Source organism: Spermophilus citellus (assembly GCF_964194105.1).
Source record: "Spermophilus citellus genome assembly, chromosome: 15".
Taxonomy (NCBI): domain Eukaryota; kingdom Metazoa; phylum Chordata; class Mammalia; order Rodentia; family Sciuridae; genus Spermophilus; species Spermophilus citellus.
In genome coordinates, this window is record NC_138195.1 from 70,476,625 (window position 1) to 70,500,963 (window position 24,339).

General features: G+C 36.1%; 1 protein-coding gene across 3 annotated transcripts in view; it reads left to right on the forward strand.

Moving 5' to 3' along the window:
* Positions 1-283: 283 nt before the first annotated feature.
* The window catches only part of SLF2 (SMC5-SMC6 complex localization factor 2), a 52,641-nt gene continuing 28,585 nt past the window's right edge, over positions 284-24,339 (forward strand). For 2 of the 3 annotated variants that reach the window (XR_014018920.1, XM_081267382.1), the window contains exons 1-11: positions 284-1,156; positions 4,125-4,168; positions 4,519-5,258; positions 6,500-6,557; positions 9,580-10,565; positions 11,520-11,590; positions 15,418-15,540; positions 16,108-16,275; positions 17,105-17,207; positions 22,805-22,880; positions 24,153-24,294. Coding sequence is in view for 2 of the 3 variants with exons in the window: in XM_081267382.1 (XP_081123508.1) it covers positions 1,017-1,156; positions 4,125-4,168; positions 4,519-5,258; positions 6,500-6,557; positions 9,580-10,565; positions 11,520-11,590; positions 15,418-15,540; positions 16,108-16,275; positions 17,105-17,207; positions 22,805-22,880; positions 24,153-24,294 (2,651 nt within the window). In the remaining variant the exon portion in view is untranslated. The remainder of the gene's footprint in view (positions 1,157-4,124; positions 4,169-4,518; positions 5,259-6,499; positions 6,558-9,579; positions 10,566-11,519; positions 11,591-15,417; positions 15,541-16,107; positions 16,276-17,104; positions 17,208-22,804; positions 22,881-24,152; positions 24,295-24,339) is intronic. The other variant, XM_081267383.1, reaches the window with a different exon arrangement.

A 24,339-nucleotide genomic window follows, 5' to 3' on the forward strand; every position in this document is an offset into this window, starting at 1 on the left:
CTGAGCAGAAAAAAATATACCCACTGTATAGATGTTGAAACTGAGGCTTAGGTATTCTGATCAGTCTCTCAATTTGTAAGGAAAACCCTAGCTAACAGCCTCCAAAGCACAAAACCTATCACAAAGTAGGATTTGGAGACTGCTGGCAGTTTTTAACTATTCTATGCTGTCCATAACTACTGGGGGTAATTTGAAAGCCGACCCCATGTTCCTTTCAAAAATCTTTTAAGAAGTTTGCTGCAGGAACTTCATGGATAATTCGAGAAACAAAATTTTTTGTGTGTGGAATAAAAACTGTATTTCAATTTTTTTCTTTGCTTAACAAGAACCCTCATAGAACGGACATGTCTTCAGATTGGCCTATGCAGACTTCTGAGGAAATCGTGACAACATTATGACATTTTGGCCTAAGATTTTTAAGATGTAATAAGCAACTCAGGATTTGTGAGGCACAATGTGTGACACAGAAGTCCAACTGCTGGCCATTTTAACTTAAGGGCAGCTAAGGGCTCCCCGCTTTGCTTCTGCAAACCTCACCCCTCGCCCTCCACCAGGCAGGTCTCACCAGCTGCAGACGCCCGCACCCCCGGCGCGAGGCAGCCCGCGCCTTTCCGCCCCCGCTCTGGGGGCCAAGGCCGACGCAGCCCCGACGCCTGGGCGCGCGCCCTAGGCACACGTGACGGTGTGGGGAGGGCAGTTTTCTTCCTCCCCTCCCCCTTCTGAAGTCCCGCCTCCTCCTGAGAGGTTACAGCTTTTTATTGCGCCACCAACAGAATGACCCCCGTCCAAGCCAATCAGAAATCCAGTCCTCAAGTAAGACCCGCCCCCAATTGGTCCTCAGGTTCCTTCCCGCTCACACCGGAGTCACTTCCGAAGAGAGAGAACCGCCATGAAGAGAGAAGGGGGTGCCGCCCACCTCTGTTCCGACAGCCTCCCCGAGTCCCAGCAACAAGACGGCAACCACACACCCAACTTCTCCAGCCACAGCTCATGCCGCCGTCGCCAGCGGCGCCGACATGACAAGGCGCTGCATGCCCGCTAGGCCAGGTTTCCCCTCATCCCCAGCCCCGGGGTCGTCGCCCCCGCGCTGCCATCTGAGACCCGGTAGTACCGCCCCTGCTGCAGCGGGAAAGAGAACAGAGAGTCCTGGGGACAGGTACCGTGCAGAGGGCTTGAGAAGGGGCCGGGTCGCGGGGGCAAGGGTATGAGGGTAGGACTACAGACGGCCGCTCTTCAGTTCCCGCCATCCTCCGCGAGCTCCGGCCTTAGAGTTCCGGGGCCTGGCAAACCCTCGCCCCGCCTCCGCGCGGGGGCTTCTGGGAGTTGGAGTTTTCTCTTCTGTGGTTGGGGAGCTGCTCTTGGTCTAGTGACCACCAGCCTGGATGGCTACGGAGAGCCCGCCTTTGGTAGAACGCTAGTTTTGTCCTTTCGGAGAGCTTGGCTGGGGCCCTAACTCCTTGATGCTTATTTAGGTCGTTTTCTGTACGTTCGCAGTTCTGATCCTGTTGGTTTAGTATGAACCTTTTTCTATATTGTGGGTGAAATTATGTAAGATGTGACAAAAAAAAACCCACGAATTACTTTATAGTCCAGTGTATATGACAATTCATACCTTTAAAAAAGAGCATGCAGATTTGGAATGTGATTGTTTTCTCTTTCAGTTACTTTGTGCCTCTCCAAGAGGCCAATTTTTTTGTAAAGATTGTGTGGGAGCTATGTAATGAGATGGGGAGTTTTATCAAATGACATCCTCTGACAATAAAACATACTTAAATTCTCTACGAACTTGGTACTGTCTTTTATTTTAAGTTTAAAAGCTTGTAACGATTTTAACAGTAAATTCATGGTCTGATATTGTGGAACAGATCCACAATCCCTTGTCTTAATCTGAAAGCCAGCAAGTTAAGAAAATGAAACGTTTTCGTTAAGTTTTGACACCACATCTTATTTGGCAATCAACCTTACCGAACTATTTATGGACTTTATTCCATTAAGTGTGAATATTAATAAGTTTTGCTGGAGAAATATTTATGTGCTTGATTACAGGTTGCAGCACTGGAAGCCACTGGGGACTTTGTATAATACATCAAATTATGTCCTTTCTAAAATGCAATAAAACACCCATTTGGCTCCAAAAGTTTCAGATAAGGGTTTGTGAAGCTGTTAAAAAAATTTTTTTTTAACCAGTTATAAATAAGTAGTGGACACTTCTGTGCCGATGAGCTAAGGGAACTATTATCTCTTGAAAGTTACATTCATGGTATTTTTACAGGTTACTCATGTTTTATCCAAAGTCACTTTTGTCTTACTTATGTATTCATTGAAAAGGAGCCTGAGATCTAATACTTTAGGGGAAAGATACAATGTTATGTTTAGTAATTAAGATAAAACATTTAATATATCTTGTTTTGAATTAGCTGCTTCTGCGTTTTTTTGCATCTCTCCTCTACCAGTAACAAGGAATCATGTTTCTCCCCTTTTAGACCCTCTATCTTTTCTTTCTTTACTCTGTGGTAAAATTTACCTAATACAGTTTATTTTCTGTAAATAAATGCATATATTCCTCCATAACCTGTCACTTATATTCATCTCATAACCACTTAGGTTTTCCACCAATACCTCAAAATAAATATGGTGGACCTTCTCAGTAAACCAGCAAAGGTGTACTTTTTGTTCTAACGTGACCAATAAAGTGTACAAGGTTAACCTTGGGTTTGAATTGTTCAGGTTTTCACCGAGTAGTCCGTCTTCATAGTGTATAAGTGTTTAGAGAAACTGGTAGTCTGTGCTTATTTTCTTTCAGCAAAATGAATACATTTTAGCAAAATTTGCCAGAAGTTTTTGTTGTTCTGGTATGGGGAATTGAAACCCGGAGTGCTTCATTATGAGCTGCATATCCAAACTTTTTAAACCAGAGGCACTCTACCACTGAGCTACTTCCCCAGACCTTTTCCTTTTTTGAGACAGCTTCTCTCTAAGTTGCCTAGGCTGATTTGAACTTGTGATCCTCCTGCTTTAGCTTTCTGAGTATCTAAAATTACAGGCATGCGCCACCATACTTGACCAGAAACTTAATTTTTTTGCTCTGCATATACCATCTCCCGGCCCACCGCCCGCCCCCTTCCTTTTTTTTTTTTCTTTTTTTTTTTTTTTTTTGGTTTTTTTTTTGTGGTACTGGGGATTGAACTTGTGCGTGCTGGGCAAGCACTCTACCAAATGAGCCACATCCCCAGTCCCAACATCCTCCTTTTTGTATCTCTAAATATGTGAACAAGTCAGAACACAAATTCTGGCAATATAGTCCTATTTCATTTTGTGCCTAATTTAAGATACAGAAGTCACTAAAAATTAAGCAATTTGTTTTTATTATTTTTTACCTATTAACTTTCATTTCTTCTTCTTTTGCTTTTTTCTTGGTGTTATTTTTGAGAATATCCTAAGGATTCTTAGATGATAAAATAAAAAAATTTGAAACACTAGTTGTAAAGTCTACAATTTTTGCTATTGACACCTTACTGTAGTGTATAAAGAGAGTAGTATGAGCTTAGTACTTGATTCTTTCTGCCTTTGCCTAGCACATTCTTCTTCAATTCTAAATACCAAAAAAGTTGAAATAAACATTCTTTAACAACTGCCTCCCCAGATCAACCAGATCACTCATACTACCATCCTACCATTTGCTTTCTTCTCTCATTGTGAGATTCTGTTTAGGTTTTAGTTCATTTTTACAATCTACATTTTTCATTTGGATTTTTGAGTGCTATTTTGTATGAATCACTAGAGAATACCAATAAACAGAATACGATGCCTATCCCTATGATCTTCCATTCTACTGAGTATCAATCAGTACTAAGAAGCACTCTACACCAATTCTCTGGACTTACACTCCAATCTTACTACTTTAATAATACTATAGATTATATAGATCTTAGTTGTTTTAAGCTCATGTAGAGTGATGAATTTTCAATAATTTTTCAGCTTAGCAAAGCATGATTGCCATATTTAAAACAGATAGTGAAATCTAGCTAATATTCTGTAAATCTAACATTTTTCATTTAATCTGAATTTTTGAGATTTTAATATTTGCTTATGTGATACCATATTAGTTATGCTTTTATTTTCAGGAAGCAGTCAATTATAGATTTCTTCAAACAAGCTTCAAAACAAGGTATGTATACTGTTAATACTTTTGGGGGGGCTATTTTGGAGGTTAAGAGAGAGATGGGTTCAATTTTAAACCTACTCTAAACTTTGATTAAACATAGTGTTCAAAATTGAAAATAATAATGTTTTAATGAGATACAGTTTTTTTTAAACAAAGATAAACAAGTTCTAAACAGTCTTTTTGCTTTTATACGTTCTTGCATTATACCATAAAATGTGTATTTTTACCCATATATTATTTATTTGATAATTTTTGTGATAACTAATGCATTTAAGTATTTTTAACTTTGATAATTAAGATAAATATAAAGCATCAGTTGTGTTATTTTTAATGTGTCTTAATTGGCTATTCAGATAGACATATGTTGGATTCTCCACAAAAATCAAACATCAAATATGGAGGAAGTGGATTGTCCATCACTGGGACAGAGCAATTTGAAAGGAAACCATCCTCACCAAAAAAATCTAAACCCAAAAGGGTGTCATCAGAGAAAAGTCCTATTTTAGAAGCTCTCATGAAAGGTGTTAATAAAGAGCATCATAAAGATCGTGATGTACATGAGTCACGTCGACCTTGTGTGTCACTAGGCTCCAAATATTTATCCAAAGGAACAAATATCTATGTTCCTTCTTCATATCGTTTGTCAAAAGAGATGAAGTCACTAAAGAAAAAACATCGGTCTCCAGAGAGAAGGAAATCACTGTTCACTCATGAAAATAGCAGGGAGAAGAATGATAGAGATCGAGGCAAGGCGAATTCAGACTCTAAAAAGCAGGCCATGGTGAGAGAAGCCGAAATCTTCAAGAATGGCTCCAGAAGTCTTAGTAGCCGGAGCAGCCTATCCAGACACCACCCAGGAGAAAGCCCATTGGGAGCTAAGTTCCAGTTGTCACTAGCTTCTTACTGCAGAGAACGGGAGCTGAAGAGGTTGAGAAAGGAGCAAATGGAGCAAAAAATCAACTCAGAAAATTCTTTCTCTGAAGCAAGCAGTCTTTCCTTAAAATCTTCTAGCATGGGAAGAAAATGTACACCGAGGCAGGAACAAAGTAAACATAATGATGTCATACCTGGAAAGAGTAATCTTTCAAATCTGGTATGTGCGATAATTACTGAACTAGTTTTCCCACTACTGTATCAAAGTATTTAATAATTGTGATGTGTTAATTTTTTTTTCTTTAAATATTTGTTTTTAGTTACAGGTGGATACAATATCTTTACGTGGTGCTGAGGATCAAACCCAGTGTGCCTCACGCATGCTAGGCAATCGCTCTACCTTTAAGCCACAATCATAGCCCTATATATGTTGATATTTTTAAGGAGATACTGATACACAGTTTGTGTAGAAGCTGTTTTCATTAGGTTTCTTCCAACGGTCCTTCATTAAATTCTTCCCTTAATTTTTTCAGACCAGGAACAAAGATCTTTTTAAGGAGAGTAGCATTTTTTGAACTTTTAGGCAAGTAAAGCTGTTTTTAAGTTAGGATATGCTGAAGGGAGTTATTCAAGGAATGGCAAATCAAAGACAACAGAAAATGGTTTAGAGCACTGATTCTCAGAATGTCCCCTGGAGCAGGTGTAGGAATGCAGTCTCGGATCCTACCCCAGGCCCACTAAAATCAAAAACTGTGGAGATAAAAGCCCAGCAGTCTTCAATTAATGAGCTTTCCAGATGCACCTTAAAGTTTAAGAAGCAGTGGTTTAGATTATATATTGTGTATGGGTCTTGGAAAACGGATGATGAGAATGATTTGAAAATTGTCCACATTCATCTTATCTCAGATTTTTCTTTTCTACATAGAGTGAATTTAGATTAGCATAAAAGCTATACCTTTCTCCAGAAAAAGTCAAGTTGTTAATTTCAGAGTGCTTCTCACAGAGCAAATAAAGAAAAGTCAGATGTCAAAATGGAATATTGATAAGTTGAACTTTTAAAACCAGACAGGCCACAAATAAACTATGACATTCCAGGAATAAATAGAGATTGGTGCTTTGTGCATTACTGTTTGCAAGAAGTAAGAGTATATTATATTTTTGTAATATAAATGCCCTACTTTTTATTTATTTAGCTCTCAGTAGTAGAGCTCTTGCCTGCTATGCTGAAACCCTAGGTAAAGCAAAAGCTCTACCTTTTGCTACATCCCCAACACATACCTTCATTTTAAATCTTAAGATCTTTAAACATTTTATTTAGAACTTAGATGTTACCTCCAAATACAGATATTTCCTTTATTTAGACTAGAAATCTATGTTTTAAATGTTAGGAAGAAAAGTTCATATTTATCTCCCAATTTCCTAATTTTTTTTTTTTTTTTTTTTTTTTCATTTTCCAAATAGGAAAATGGACATCTCTCAAGAAAAAGATCCTCTTCTGATTCATGGGAACCTAATTCAGGTAGAATCAAATTTAAATTTGCAAATTATTAGATAAATTTGCAGCTTAGTGGTACTGCTTTTTAAACAAATCTGCCTAAATATTCAGTTCCCTTCCTAGAAATCAACTAAGTGTTTCAGGATAATTAATTAAGATTTTGGTAAAATTATATTAAAAAAAAGAATAGTCCTTGAATTTAGCATGCATGTCCTCTTGACAGTTCTGTCTCTCCACAGTCAGTTCTAACAATGTGTATCTCATTAGTATTCAGTGTTCTATTTCTGAATCCCTGGATACATCAAGAAGCTTAATCCTATATTCTTGGAATTGTGAGGGGGGGGTCTTGGTGTTATGTTGAAGATACTTTATATAGGGTTGAAACTACTAATCATGATTCAAAATAGTGTTTCTTAATTTTTCAAATACAAACATGCCTTTTAAATATCAATTTTCAAGGACATTTTTAAGATAAGTGTTCTGTATCTAAAAGTACTAAAAGTATCTACTGACTGAGAAAACATAGTTACTGTTAACTCAGTAATTTTTAAAGTATCTTTTTTTGACTAGAAAATAGAACATTAGAATTCAAACCTGCAGAAATATATGACACGGAAAATGAAAGTCTACCAGAAATAATAACTGATAATAAAACTTAGTATATCAAGTTTTTTCCCTACTGTAAGTGCAAACTTTGAAAACTGAACTTTAGATTCTATTCAGTAAAATACAATGGATATGATGATAATAGTTAACATTTATTGAGCACTGACTATGTGCCAGACCTTATTCTTTGTGAAATTAAAAATACAAATGGACTGGTGGTGTTGGAGGCTAAAGCAGGAGGATCATGAGTTCAAAGCCAGCCTCAGCAAAAGCGAGGCTAAGCAACTCAGTGAGCCCCTTTCTCTAAATAAAATACAAAATAGGGCTGGGGATGTGGCTCAGTGGCTTAGTGCCCCTGAGTTTAATCCCCCATACCCCCAAAAATTTACAAATGGAGCTTGGCACGTTGGCACACACCTGTAAATCACAGTGGTCAAGAGGCTCAGGCAGGAAGATTGCAAGTCAGTCTGAGCAATTTAGTGAGACTTGAAGCAACTTAGTGAGACCATGTCTCAATGTGAAAAATAAAAAGGTCTGGGTATGTGGCTCAGTGGGTAAGCACCCCTGGGCTCAATCCCCTGGTACCAACCCCCCCCCCCAAAAAAAAAAAAAAACCCAAACAAATGGTACGTCTTGTCTATCTTACTGGTATTCCATTTATCATATGTGATGACATACAAAATCACATGATTATTATACTCACACAAGTATAAGAATTTTAGAAATGTTGGTAGAGTAGGCATTTAGCTTTTTGGTTCTCCAGGGCCTTGTCCTTTGGTTGCATTCTTGAGGTCAAATTTAATCCATCCCTAGTATCTTTGATAATTTATTAATAACCAATCTCCTATTAGTGAACATTGAATATTTTTTTTATGAACTCAATCCCAGATCCCTTATTAATGTAAATTGGAACCAGGTCCATCGATTTGGGAAGCTGAGGCAGGAGGATCACAAGTTCAAGGCCAGCCATAGCAACTTAGTGAGACCCTGTCTCCAAAAGGGCTGGAAATGTAGCTCAGTGGCAGAACACTCTTGGGTTTGATTCAGTACTACAGAGAAAAGAAAAAAAACATTGGCTTTTTCCTTTTCTTAAAAACTCAATCTCTCTTTGAATATTTTATATATTACTGGACACTGAAAAAAGTGTAAAACAGTCTATAGCACTACAAGGAGTGTCAAAAAAAAAACATGGAAATTTTGCAATTAATCTGCCCTTGAAATCTTACAAAAGGGGAGTCTACCTTTAGTACCAGTTTATTTCCATCTAATTCTAGATTTTTAAAAAAACTGACTTGCGCTAAACATTTTCTTAAAATATTTTTTTGATCGCCAGTGGATATTTATTTATTTATTTATGTGTGCTGAGGATTGAACCCAGGGCCTCACACATGCCAAGCAAGTGCTGTACCACTGAGCCACAATTCCAGCCCCTAAGTATTTTCCATAAACAGTTTGCATATCCTCTTGGATAAGTCCTCATTTTAATTCATTTTTGCCTATAAAGATCATATTTTCAAGATCACATTCTGTGGTGCTGGGCATCAGATAATATGTTATTTTGTGGGGACACAATGCAACCTGTAACATGGCTGAAGACTAAAGGGATATGTGGGGAAGAATAAATACTAATTAACTACTGAGGGGGACCATGGGTAAATTTATTTTTAAATGAGAAATTTAAATCTATAAGTCTGCCTTGCTGGATAGTGTCACATACCTTTAATCCAATGGCTCAGGAGGCTGAGGCAGGAAGATTGTAAGTTCAAGGCCAGCCTCAGCAATCTAGTGAGGTTGTAAGCAACTTAGCAAGACCCTGTAAATAAAACAATATATTATTTTTATTTTAAAAATAAAAAGCACTGGGAATGTGGCCCAAGGGTTAAGCATCCTAGGTTCAATCCCTGGTACCAAAAATTAATAACAACATAATAATCTGTCTGCAACTACTTATCCTTTATGTGTCTGAAGGTACTATACTTTTATTTTATTAATTTATTTTTGTAGTATTGGGGATTGCAAGTGCTCTACCACTGAGCCACATTCCAAGGCTGGTGCAATACTTTTAAATATAGAAGTGTTATTCTGTAATAAGGTAGTCCTGTAATTGAAAGAATATCCAAAGTGCTTTTAAAACCCTTTCATGGGTATAAATATGGGTTTTTTATGTTTTAGGGAGTGGTGACTTTAATTCTACTAAGGTAGTGAATGTTTAATAGCCTTGGAATGAAAGTGAATGTTTGTTATTAGCTCTAAATTTCTTGGATACCAGTATCTATCAATTGATAAATAAATGGCTTTTTGCTCATTCCATATATGATGAATAATCTCAGCCTATAGTATTAAAACTTAAACATTTTTTCAGTGTATTCTAGATACTTAGTGAATAAGCTGAACTCAGGACAGTATACTTTTCACTAATCTAAAAAAAAATTACTTTTAGCAGGTTCTAAGAATAAATTCCCTGACAAGAGAAAAAGGAACTCTGTGGACTCAGATCTGAAAAGCACAAGAGAATCTGTAATACCGAAAGCAAAAGAGTCCGTCCTTGAGAAGCGTCCTGACGGACCACATCAGAAAGAAAAATTTATAAGACATATTGCACTGAAGACACCTGGTGGTGTGCTGCGCTTGGAAGATATATCCAAGGAACCAAATGATGAAACTGATCACTCCTCCACAAGCTTAGCACCTTCAAATTCTGGCTACCATTCTTCCAGGAATAGTGACCAAATCCGTGTGGCAAGTACCAAAGAGACTAAGATACAGAAACCCCACTTATCTTTACCTCAGGAAAAATCTACAATTAAAAAGGCTAGCAACCTTCAGAAAAATAAAACTGCTAGCTCTGTGACATCAAAAGAGACAAAACTTCTACCTTTGCTCTCCCATGTTCCAAGTGCTGGTTCTTCTCGGGTACCATTAAATGCTAAAAATTGCACTCTTCCAGTTCCTAAAAAAGATAAAGAGCGTTCCTCATCTAAAGAATATTCTGGGCATTCTACAGAATCCTCCAAACACAAGGAACACAAAACAAAGACTAATAAGGCTGATTCTAATGTATCTTCAGGGAAAATTACTGGGGGATCTTTACATTCAGAATGTGGCACTTCTACAAAGTCTCCCCCAGCTGTTTTGGAAGTTGTGCCATGTATCCCAAGCCCTACAGAACCTTCAGATAAAGCCCCTTCAGATAAAGAGAGTTCAGGAAATTCCAATGCAGGTAGCAGTGCACTGAAAAGAAAATTAAGGGGTGATTTTGATAGTGATGAAGAAAGTTTAGGTTATAACCTAGACAGTGATGAGGAAGAGGAAACCTTAAAATCACTGGAAGAAATAATGGCTTTGAACTTCAGTCAGACTCCTGCAACTTCAGGAAAGCCTCCTGCTCTTTCTAAGGGGCTTAGATCTCAGTCATCAGACTATACAGTAAGTAGTTCTGTAACATTTATATTTACTTGAAAAGATGGATTAGTGAAGGAAGATAGGTTGTTAAAACTTACTTTAAAATTCAGTATTTATTATAACTCCTAGTTAGACCAAAACTAGTATAATTCTTGTTTAGTAATTGAGTTTCCCATATCTTTAGTTTTATTACTGTTAATCAGTGGTCTCCAAGCTTATTTGATCACACTTTTTTAGTAAAAAAAAATTTGAGCATGTACCCCAACATATATATGTATACTGATAGATTATATACATGTACCACTATAATAATATTGTGTAGTTTCTAAAGCATATGCAAAAACAGAATTTAAAAAGAAAGAAAAAAAATATTTTCCTATTAAAGTTATATAGAAGTTACTATAGAGTAAGTTCTATTGGAGTTTCTATAGAAGTTCCATATAAATAGAAGTTCTATTATTTTCTTCCTGCACCCCAATGGATCACCTTGCACACCCTCTGCTTTGGAGACCACTGCTGTAAATGAAGGTAGAGTGTAGAAATGTTGTTAATTGTGGTGTGCAATTTTATTTATAAATTGCTTCATTCTATCTTGGGAGTAAGCTGAATTCTAATTGTCTGTAAAATTTGGTGGGGAAGGTGTTTATATTCCATGGTAACACCTAAAGATTAGTTTGGTTTCACTAAAATAAAACTTAGAAGTAAAGATAGGGTAACTATAGAGCCTTTGGATGTTTCAGATCCTAAGGCTAGCAGGGTTTTATAAGCCATGCCTTTCCTAATAGATGATAAAAGCAAATTGCCTGCAGTATAAAATACTAGATTTAAAGCATGAAAATTCTCCTTTAAGAAAGGTCTCACCCTGGCCTTTGTTATTGAAATAGAAAGTAATCTTTAGTACTCAGAATAGCTTAAAACACCTCAGATCTTCTATGAAGATATGTTGTAAAGGATTTCTGAATTTTCTTCTTGTTTTAGGAGTATGTTCATACTGGAACTTATACAAATACTTTAGACCGTCTAGTGAAAGAGATGGAAGACACACAAAGGTTAGTTAGCATCATGATTAATTTACTAAATGTAACATACTATTGTTTGTGCGACCGCCTTTTAATTTTTGCCTTTTAAGAAAAAATAGCATACATGCTGTGTTAGTACCTTTATAACAACAGTTCTATGTGAGCTGTGTTAGAAATAAGATGGGTTCTCTTGTTCACAGGCTGGATCAAAAGATCCAGGTTTTGCAGGGCTGGGGATGTAACTCAGTGGTAGAGTATGTGCCTAGCATGCCCTGGCCCTGCATTCGATCCCCAGCACCACCAAAAAAAAAAAATTCCAGATTTTTATAGTTTATTGTATATTACATTAACTAATAGATCCCATTCAGCTTATCAGTAGTATCTGATAATGGAAATCCTTAATCAAAAGAATGGATAGAATTTATTTTGAAGTGTACAGTAGTTCAGTTCATTTAAGTACATTGACATTGTTTTGCAAACATTGGCGCCATCCAGCTCCAAACTTTTTTCATCTTCCCAAACTGAAACTATACCCAGGAAACTAATTGTCCATACTTCCCTCTGCCCTTGGCAACTACCATCCTATTTTCTATTTTTATGAAATGGACTGTCTAGCTAGGTATTTCATAAAAGGAGGATCATACAGTGTTTGTCCTTTTATGACTGATTTATTTCACTTGGTGTAATACCTTCATTGTTCATTGATGGTGAAGAATGTGTCCAAATTTCCTTCTTTTTAAGGTCAGTTATTCTATTGTATTATGTATAGATCATATTTTGTTTGTTTTGTCTATTCATTTGTCAATGGCCACATGTTATATCCACTTTTTGGCTATTGTGAGTAATGTTGCTGTGAACATGAATGTACATGTATCTTATGTTCCTGCTTTTAGTTCTTTCATGTATATATCCTAAGTTGACTTGCTGAATCATAAGGTAATTGTTTCATTGGGGGGAACTGCCACACTGCTTTCCACCTGCAATGCATAAAGCTTTCCTATTTCCACATAGTCTAATTATTTTTTCATTTTGGATAACAGCCATACTAATGGGTATGAAATGGTAACCCCTTATGATTTTGGTTTGTGCTTCTCTGATGACTAAAGATGTTAAATACCTTTTCATGTGCTATTGAGCCTTTGCATAGTTTCTTTGGAGAAATACCTGTTCAGATCCTTTGCCTATTTTTAATTAGATTATTTCATGTTTTTGTGATTCACGAAGGAAAAATGAACATTAGTATGTTCACCAACTCCAAGCTTTGAGGTTAATAACCAGACATGGTATTTCTACATCAAAGTTACTCTTGAATAGCTGCAGCATTATGATGAACATCCCTCCTCTCCACTGCCTACCTCCCACAAAGCAGAAAGTTGAGGATCATAATTTTTTCTAATGAAATTTATGTGACTAGATAGAGACCTGATGTTGCTAATGAGAGGGGGGAAATACATTCTTTATTAATTTCAAGGAATATCCGTGAATCCAGAGCACTTCACTTAAAAGTTCAGCTGACTTGCCAGACATGGTGGGGCATACCTAAAATCCCAATTTCTCAAGAAGCTGGGGCAGCTGAGGCAAGAGGATCACAAGTTCAAAGCCAGCCTTAGCAACTTAGTGATGCCCTGTCTCAAAATAAAAAGGGCTGGGGATATGGCTCAGTGGTTAAATGCCCCTGGGTTCAGTCCCCAGTACCAAAAATAAATAAATAAGCAAGCTGACTTGATAACATAGAAGTTGGTATATATGTATCTCAAATTTGATAACCAAATAGCTAATTATAGGAATTACAGATAATTAGCAGGTCAAAAGTTTTTCTCTCTCTGAATTTAATTAGAGAAATTGTCTCTTATAAAGTTCTTTAAAAGTTTTGTGAACTCATAGGATGAATCTAAAGTTGTTTGGTTGGGTTTTGGTGTCAGGGGTTGAACCCAGGGTACTTAATCACCGAGTGACATTCCCAGCCCTTATTATTTTTTATTTTGAGTCAAGGTCTCACTAAGGGGATGGCTTAGGATGGCTAAGTTGCTGAAGCTGTCTTTGAACTTGCAATCCTTCTGCCTCAGTCTCCCAAGTGCTGGTTTATCATCACAATACCTAACCCTTACTAAGCACTTAGTACATTACGGTAGTAAGATGTATTAAAACTTTCTTTCTTTCTTTTTTTTTTTTTTTTTTTTTTTTGTTTTTGTTTTTTGTTTTTTGTTTTTGGTACTAGGGATTGAAGCCAGGATGTTTTACCATGGCACTACGTCCCTACTCCTTTTTATATTTTGAGACAATTTTTTGTTAAATAGCTGAAGCTGGCCTTGAACTTGCAATCATCCTGCCCCAGATTACAGGCATGTACCACCAATAACTGGCTGAAGTCACTTATTAAAAATTGAGCATTGGGCTGGGGATGTGGCTCAAGCGGTAGCGCGCTCGCCTGGCATGCGTGCGGCCTGGGTTCGATCCTCAGCACCACATACAAACAAAGATGTTGTGTCTGCCGAGAACTGAAAAATAAAATAAAAAAAAAAAAAGTTTAAAAAATAAATATTAAAAAAATTCTAAAAAAAAAAATTGAGCATTGCTCATAAGAGAGGTAGATATAGTCAATCTGATTTGACTTTTAAGTGGTTGGGATTTTTTTTCTCTAAAATGGATAATAAGAAAACTACTACATGGGGTTGTTGTGAGGATTAAGGGTTAATACAGCTGGGCATGGTGGCACACACCTATAATTCCAGCAATTTAGGCATTTGGGGCAGGATGATTGCAAGTTCAAGGCCAGCTTCAGCTATTTAACAAGAATTTGTCTTGAAATGTAAAAGGAGTAGGGATGTAGCGCCATGGTAAAACACTCCTGACTTCAATCCCATACCCCAAAAAAAGAAAGAAAGTTTTCATATATCTTACTAATCGTAATGTAGTAAGTGCTTATTAAGGGTTAGGTATTGTGATGACAACCATGATGACAACAAAAACGGCCCTCAAAAAATTGTTAACATTATCTGGAGTTGCTCAGGTTTGTAATTCCAGCTACTCAGGGGCCTGAGATAGGATTGCAAGTGCTAGGCTAGCTTGGGCAATTTAGCAAGATCTTGTTTCAAAATTTAAAAAAGTAAAATTGGCTGAGTGTGTAGCTTAGTGTTAGAGCATCTCTGGTTTAAATCCCTAATGCCACAAAAACAGTTGTCTACTGGGCATCAAATGAGTATTAAAAGATTAGAGAAGATAACCAAATTAACAATGTTCATTCTTTGCCATTTTTTAAAATTTTTTAGTTTTAGGTGGACACAACATCTTTATTTTATTTTTATGTGGTGCTGAGGATCGAACCCAGCGCCCTGCGCATGCCAGGCAAGCGCGCTACCACTCGAGCCACATCCCCAGCCCTCTTTGCCATTTTTCTTTTCCCAATCTCCAAAATAATTTGGACAGGTCATTCTTAAAAGTCCTTTGCTATAAAGAAATATTAAAGTCTTTTTTGTAGGGACTGGGGTTGTAGCTATCACGCGTGAGGCACTGGATTCTATCCTTAGCACCACATAAAAATAAAATAGTTTTTAAAAAATTTTTTAAAAAATCTTTTTTGTAATGGAACACTGTTCTGATAATTATGCCAATTGTTGCATAAAAGCTTAATACCTAAGTAGACTTTCTTTGTCTTAAGAAAAATGGTGTACTGTTTTAAACATCATAATATATTTGGGAGACATGATTTGATCTATAGTATAACAGGATAAGGTAATAGGGTACTTAATAACATTTTTCCTTGATACTACTTTTAGATTGATATCAGGTAAAGTTTTCAGGGGCTTTTTGTTTTTTTTAGAGTAATCTATTTATCAGAGCGTTGTTTTAATTATCAGGCTAGATGAACTGCAGAAGCAACTACAAGAAGACATAAGGCAGGGCCGAGGCATTAAATCACCAATCAGAATCGGAGATCAAGACAGTACAGATGATGAGGATGGCCTCTTGGAAGAGCACAGGTACATTTCTCATTATATGTGCCCTATTAAGTTTTTAGATTTTTTAAATTTAATTTTTTTGGTATCAGGGATTAAACCTAGGGGTGCTTAACCACTGAGCCACATCCCCACCACTCTTTTATTTTTTTTATTTTGAAACAGAGTCTCACTAAAAATTGCTTAGGGTCTTATTAAGTTGCTGAGGCTGGCTTTGTACTTGAGATCTTCCTGCCTCAGCCTCCCAAGCCACTGGGATTACACACCATGCCAAGCCTTACATTTTTTAATTTTGTTTTTGTTAAATATATATAGAATAAAGTATGTTGTATTTCAAATTCATCTCTGATGATGCTGAAAGGCAAATGTTAGAGCCCAGGCATCTTTTGTCTTTTCTTTGGGTTATGGTTCCTTTTCATACAGATTTATTCAATGACTTTTGAGTAGTATGGACAGTGAGGGGGAGGAGCAAAACAACTTTTTCTTATGCTAGTGTTCTAATCTGGGATTAACATTGATTCTCACAATGTTTTAAGTACCAAACCATATGCAGTATAACTATTTGGTATTCAATGACTTTTTTTATTTCAGGGAATTTCTTAAGAAATTTTCAGTTACAATTGATGCTATTCCTGATCATCATCCAGGTGAAGAAATATTTAATTTTCTCAACTCTGGGAAAATTTTCAATCAGTATACCTTGGATTTAAGAGACTCTGGTTTTATTGGACAAAGTGCTGTAGAAAAGCTTATTCTCAAGTAAGTAGAAAGTAGGCTTGCTTTTGGGGGACTGGGCAGGGGGCAAAAATTATCCTAAAAGACTTGACCAATGTAATTTTCTAAAAGGTTAATTTCTATTATGATCTATCTAGTTTCCTAATCTTTTTATTGTTCTTTGTGTTTTTCTTAATAGTTTTTTGGCATATCACGTGCTCTTGTTAGTTGGGCTTATGATCAGTGCATAATATTGGACTGTTAAAATAGCAGGGACTTTATAAACATATTGCTTTCTTATGTGAAAGAAGTAAAGAAACAGGTTAGCCAGATGTGGTGGTGCTGGCCTGTAATCCCAACATCACTGGAGGCTGAAGTGAGGATTACAAGATCAAGGCCAACTTCAGCAACTTAGTGAAACTCTGTTCAAAATAAAAAGGGCTGGGCTGGGGCTGTAGCTCAGTGGTAAATAGCCCCTGGGTTAAGTTCCCAGTACCAAAAAAATAGTAGTACAGAAATAGGAAGTTCAGGGCTGGTATGTTGTTTTCACTATATTTATTCTTTACCATTCTTTGCACCTCATTGCTTCAGGTATTATTGGAGCTCAGCTTTTATGTTCTAATTTCCCAAAATCCCATACAACATTAGAATTATTTTGTCCATCAGATAATTATAGAGTTAGGCCAACAGATTGAATCAGCTTTACGCCGTGAATTGATTTTTTTTTTCCTTGAGTAACCAATCAATATTGGTGTATAGTCCACTTCCGTAGACTAGGGATAATTTTCTCATTTTCCTCATTGTATCAGATGTGGTGATGGTGGAAGTGTTTTGCCATGAAAACACTCATATTTGTTTTACTTTATTTTTTCAGATCGGGAAAAACAGATCAGATTTTTTTGACAACACAAGGTTTCCTCACCTCTGCTTACCATTATGTTCAGTGTCCTATACCTGTATTAAAGTGGCTGTTTCGGGTAAGAAATGTTTGGTAGTTCTCTTCCTCAGCCAAAAACAAACTATTTAAATATAATTTTTTTGTACGTTTCTAGAGAAAAAAATTAGCTCATCAAACCTTGGTTTCAATGACTTAGAATGAGGGAGGAAAAGTCAATGTGATGAGCTGGATACATTAGTGCATGCCTATAATCCCAGAGACTCAGGAGGCTGAGGCAGGAGGATCCCAGGCCAATCACAGCAACATAGTGAGGCCCTGTGTCAAAATCTAAAAAAAAAAAAGTCAAATCAGTATAAAGAAATTCTAAAGAAAATTATAATGAGCTGGGCATAGTGGCACACACATATAATTCCACTAACTCAGGAGGCTAAGGCAGGAGGATTGCCAAGCTCAAGGCCAGCCTAGGCAATTTAGCAAGATCCTATCTCAAAATTTAAAAAAGGTCTGGGGATGTATCTCAGTGGTACAACACCCTTCGGTTCAATCCCTAGTACTGCAAAATAAATGGAAGAATATGATAATGAGCTGGGTACAATGGCACTGCCTGTAATCCCAGAAACTCAGGTGGCTGAGGCAAGAGCATTACAAGTTTGAGGCCTGCCTGGGCTTCAAACCCTGACTCAAAATTAAAAAAAAAAAAAAAAAAAAGATTTAAAGGGTTAGAGTCATACAGTGGTAGCAGTACCCCCCTGCCTCACCGCCCCCCCCCCCCCAAACACTCATGTACACTTACATAAAATGATAATGTAGATCATGTTCAGGTCAGGATAAAAATAATGTTTCACACAATTAGATGCTTTTGTCACACTGATATACTGGAGAATCAGTATTGCAGGAACATAGACTTAGAAAGGTCCTTTAATTTCTTTTGAACTTTTTTCATGTTTATGGTAAATATTCTTTATTCATATGTATATTTTAATGCAAATACAACTTTTCTTTTCTCCATGCATATGTAATACCTAAATTCACATAAATATTTATTTTTATTGTATATAAATTGTAATTTTATAATGGTATTATTGATTTTATATATAGAATCCTGTTGTTACTATAATTTGGACTTTCAGACGGAAAACTTCAAACTAGAATTTACTATTCTTGACATTTCTATCATCTAGAAAATACCTATTCAGGATTAAAATATGTTTGTTGGCAGAGCTGAGAGGCTGTGTAAGGGCTTTTTACACTACACTAGGTTCTATATTGACAAGTAATATAGTTATGCCCAGGTGGGTTGCAATTGTCATTCTTTTAGAAACTAAAACTATGAATGACAAATTTTTTATCAGGTTGCTGGGGTGTTCCATTTTAATAAAATCCTGGATATGTGTTAGAGTTAACAAGTATGTGTTAGGGTAAAATAACAATATGTAAAAGTTGCGTATCAGAGAACCATAATTATACACAAACTGAGAAGTGGAAAACACATGAAGTTTCTACATTGGGCTTTAATACAGCATTTCAAGTTATATTTGGCAAGAACTAGAGACTACATTTTATGGATTTTGATTATTTTTTTTTTTTTCAGTTTTGAGTGTCACCTGTGCCAGGCACTGGAGAAAACAGCAGTGAAAAAAAATCAGGCTGTCTGATCTCAAGAAGCTCACATTCTAGTATTGAGAATACAGACAATAAACAAATGTGTGCTTGAACCATTTATAAATATGTTAGATGTTAAGTATTAGGGAGAAAATTAGTAGGTTAAGTTTTCCCAGTGGGAGATAGTCTTGCAGTTATTTTAAATAGTTATCACTACCCTCATCCTTCCCCATTCTAAATATTCTCCCATCCCTTTACTATCTTGATCATCTTTCTGAGTGATCTTTACCTTGTCAATGTTACTCCTAAGTTGTTCCACCTCCCACCACAAATGGACGTATGTTCCAGATAAAGTCTTGTCTTCCAGCAGTTTCCAGTGACACACTTCCATCTATCTCAACCATGTATTTCAAAACTTCATTTGCTATCATGCCAGGGCTTCATTATCTCCAATTATATATATCTTTTCTTAAACTTACAAGTAAGACTTTGTATTTATCTATGCTAATTTTCATCTTGTTGATGTGGGTCTATCAGTGTAGACTTTATTTTTTTTTAATATATATATTTTTTTAAGTTGTAGTTGGACTCAATATCTTTATTTATTTTTATGTGGTGCTGAGGAACGAATCCAGGGCCTCGCACGTGCTAGGCGGGCGCTGTACCGCTGAGCTACAACCTCATCCCCTCAGTATAGACTTTAAAGCTGCTATTGTGACATAACAAGCATATCTTCTAAGTATTTTTTTATACTCATTTCATTCTTTGAAAACCAAATTAATAATCACTAAGTATTTTCTCTATATATGACACATTGTCTCCTTTTTCCTTTTCTATTGTAAATCCATTTCATGGTAGAAAGGCTTTACCAACTTATGATTTTTTTTTTTTTTAAAGAGAGTGAGAGAGGAGAGAGAGAGAGAGAGAGAGAGAAAATTTTTAATAATTATTTTTTAGTTCTCGGCGGACACAACATCTTTGTTGGTATGTGGTGCTGAGGACCGAACCCGGGCCGCACGCATGCCAGGCGAGCTCGGGTTCGGTCCTCAGCACCACATACCAACAAAGATGTTGTGTCCGCCGAGAACTAAAAAATAAATAAATAAATATTAAAAATTCTCTCTCTCTCTTAAAAAAAAAAAAAAGAAAAAGAAAATATGTCCAAATTCATCTTACTATTTTGTAACTACTATTTTGTAAATTTGTTTAAATATAATAAAAATATTCACATTTTTGTGACTTTTTTTATCATGTATGTTTAAATGTAGTAGACCAGACCATAAAGTTTACTACTAAAAAAATTTTTTTTAGCCATTTTCAAAAGAAAATAATTTTATTGTGAAAAATTCAAGTGAGGGCTGGGATGTGGCTCAAGCGGTAGCGCGTTTGCCTGGCATGCGCGCGGCCCGGGTTCGATCCTCAGCACCACATACAAAGATGTCGTGTCCGCCGATAACCAAAAAATAAATATTAAAAATTCTCTCTCTCTCCCTCTCTCACGCTCTCTCTTAAAAAAAAAAAAAAAAAAAAAAAAGAAATCCTAAGCAATGCATAATTAAAAAAAAAAAAAGAAGAAGAAAAATTCAAGTGAAATGGAGAGAGAAAAAAAATTTTTTTTTAAAGCTGTCTAAATGTATCTCAAATCTTAATTTTCAGGATCTGTTAACATTTTGGTCAATGTTTTCTAGGTTGCTCTCTACGTACAAAAATTACTGGATATCTAGGCACAAATGATGTACGCCTATAATCCCAGTGGAGGCAGGAGGATCACAAGTTTGAGGCCAGCCTCAGCAACTTAATAAGATACTCTCTTAAAATAAAAAATGGGGGGAAAAGAGGCCTGGGGATGTGGCTCAGTGTAAAGGGCCCCTGGATTCAATCCCCACTACAAAAAACAACAACAACAAAATTTACTGTGTAACTTAGTATAAACAAAACATGAATATGTTTTATAACTTGTTTATTTCAGATAACAAACTATGATCGCAGTGTAAAACATTTTTCTTTTTATTGTTTTTAATGACCTTATAGTATTTCTTTGTCAGGCTGCTTAACATTTATTTAAACCAGTCTTAATTTGATAGACATTAGATTTGTTGTATAACATATTACACATTTATATAATTTTCTGAAATTATTGTATTCCTCATCCTAGAATTCCTCACCCACCATTAAAAGATTGTTATCCAAGCCAGGCATGGTGGCGTATGCCTGTAATCCCAGCGGCTTGGGAGGCTGAGGCAGGAGGATCCCAAGTTCAAAGCTAGTCTCAGCAACTTAGTGAGGCCCTAAGAAAGTCAGGGAGATCCTGTCTCTAAATAAAACACAAAAAAGGGCTGGGGACATGGCTCAGTGGTTAAGCATCTCTGGGTTCAATCCCTAGTACAAAAAACAAAAGCAAAAAACTGTTATCTGAACTTTGTCCTTTTTGCAGCATGTCTTTTTTAGTAAGTTCCTGGTAGCAGAACTTAACAGCACAAACAAGATAAAGACATTTTTTTCACATAGATTGATTTTGAAATCTTATAGTCATACACCTAATTGAGATCAGAATTTGGGTTTTTCCCCCTTACATTTTAAATTTACTATAAACTTAATTTTTGACAAAAGAAAAAGATAACAATTGAGTCAGGCGTATGTGCCTGTAATTCCAGCAGCTTGGGAGGCTGAGGCAGGAGGATCATGAGTTCAAAGCCAGCCTTAGCAGAAGCAAGACACTAAGTAACTCAGACCCTGTCTCTAAATAAAATACAAAATAGGGTTAGGAATGTGGCTCAGTGGTTGAGTGTCCCTGAGTTCAATCCATGGTACCCAAAAAGAAAAAAAAAAAAAGTTAGCAAGCTCAGCAAGCACTCTACACTGAGCTACATGCCCCGCTTAACAGCTTTTAAACATCAGGTTTTGGTGGTCTTCTGAGAGTTATTTCTCTGCATCTAAATTCCTAAATGTAAAAAGGCTGACTAGATCAAAGTGCAAATACAATGATTTGGCTTAAGTATTACTAAATTATTTCAAAATTTTTACAGAATTACACTCAACAGTAGGCATAGACTTCTTATCTCTTTTCTGGTACTCTTGTGAACACAGTATTATCAACATTCTGATCTTTGCTAACTTTGAGGTCAAATAATAATATCTTGTCATTGTTTTCCATTGCATCTCTTTGTTTGCTAGTAACATTGAGCATCTTTTAAAAAGTGCATTGGTAAGCCAGCACAGTGGTACATCCCTGAAGGCCCAACTCTTTAGGAAACTGAGGCAGGAGAATTGCTTAAGCCCAGAAATATGAGCCTGGGCAACATAATAAGACCTCATGTCAAAATAAACAAATAATTTAAAAAACAAAAGTATATTAGTAGGGCAGGGATTGTGGCTCAGTGGTAGAGCGCTTGCCTAGCGTGTGTGAGGCACTGGGTTCAAGTCTCAGCACCCCATATAAATAAATAAAGATCCATCAACAGGGGGCTGGGTTTGTGGCTCAGAAGTAGAACGCTCACCTAGCACGTGTGAGGCACTTGTTGGATACTTGGCACCACATAAAAATAAATAAATAAAGTTATGGTGTCTTACTACTACTAAAAAAAGTATTTAAAAAAAAGATCCATCAACAACTATAAGAATTTTTTTAAAAAGTATATTAGTATATTAGGTTGTATATTTGTATCTCTTCAAATATTTTACTAGTTTGTGGTTTGATTTTTGCCTATTATGTAATGTTAAACCTGGCAGACTTATGTGGGTCTTGGTTTCATGTCATCATGCATCCAGGAGAGGCATTTTTTGATGGTTTCAAATGTTATAGTTGTCTAATTATAAATGAAAGTTGTTTAAAAAAAAAAAAAGGTAACAGAATAGAAAGAGCCCTGACTTTGGAATGAGACCTTAATTTAAATTCCACGTCTTCCATGTATCGCATGTGTTACATTGGGCAAGGTATTTAATCTATATTTTCTCATACATGTAATGAGGACTACCTCACAACGTTACTATAAGTATTAACTATAAACATCTTTATATGTGCCTGGGAAGTATAAATGCTCATGTTTTAATACTCTTGCCATTTATTTTGAACAGATGATGTCAGTTCATACAGACTGTATTGTGTCAGTGCAAATTTTAAGTACGTTGATGGAAATAACAATTAGAAATGGTAAGTATATAAATTTTGCTGTGATTTATAGCATGTATATTGGTTATTTCTCGATCTCTTTCATATTCTAAATGTTAATGTATTTGGAGATGTTGAATTAAAAAATTGTTTTGTAACCAAATATCTTTAATGATAAAATGAACTCCAATAAAAAGTGAGTATATGTGTGGGGCATGGTGGGGCATGCCTATAATCCCAGCTACTTCAGTTCCTTAGTATTGCAAGTTGAGGCCAGCCTGGACAATTTAGCAAGACCCTGTCTCAAAATAAAAAGGGCCAGCAATATAGCTCAATGGTAGAGCATTACTGGGTTCAATCCAGTGTGCTACTGCAAAAAAAATGTACTGGTATCTGTATTTTTTTAGTTGCATTCATAAAAGGCAGTGTAAGATTTTGCAAGTGGCAACCTTTTCTTAATATTTAGCAAATCATGGCCTATTTCGGAGCAATAAATGGAAATAATTAAGATTTATTTAAAAAATTAATTTAAAAAATTTTTTAGTTGTAGATGGATACAATACCTTTATTTAATTTATTTTTTTATGTGGTGCTGAGGCTCGAACCCAGTGCCTCACACATGCTAGGCAAGTGCTCTACCACTGAGCCACAGTCCCAGCCCCTCAACCAATTAACTTTAATTGGCTTTTTGATGAGCAACAGTATTGTATTGATATTGCACTAATGCATATTGAAAACATCTATTGCAAAAGTGTGATAGTTGCTTTTTCACCTTTGAGAACCCTTATATTAAATAAAAGAAGCATTATGGTTTACTTGATTACTTGTTTGGGAGAGTTAAGACTTATAAAGATAATAGAATCTTCCCATGTGGATGGTGGTTGGGATTTTACCATTGTTATATCCGTTCATTTCAAAATGTATTACTTCAAGCTGGATATGGCTGAGGCTGGAGAGAGGCAGCAGGATCACTTGAGCTAACCAGTTCAAGGCCAGCCTAGGCAACATAGTGAGACCCTGTATCCAAAAAACAACAACAGCAACAACAAAACAAAATGATTACTTCCTTCTGAGTTACACTCATCTATCACTCTCAGGTAGTTTCTTCATTAAAGTCATTTCCTTCATACTTGTTTGAAAATCTATAATTCCTTTGATCATTCTGTAACTTAAACTATATTATTAACATTATTAGCAGATGATATTTTATAAAATCATTTAAATAATCTATGTTTTACATGCAGGCTATCATTTTGCAAATATGGGGTTTGTAGACCAGTGATTTGGAATAAAATATTTTCTTCTGTTAACCAGATACTTTCAGTGACTCACCAATTTGGCCTTGGATCCCATCATTGTCTGATATAGCAGCTGTGTTTTTCAATATGGGGATTGATTTTAGATCTTTGTTTCCTCTGGAGAATCTTCAACCAGACTTTAATGAAGACAATCTAGTGTAAGTTTCCTTTTCATAATTAACTCCCCAAACAACATTTTAAAA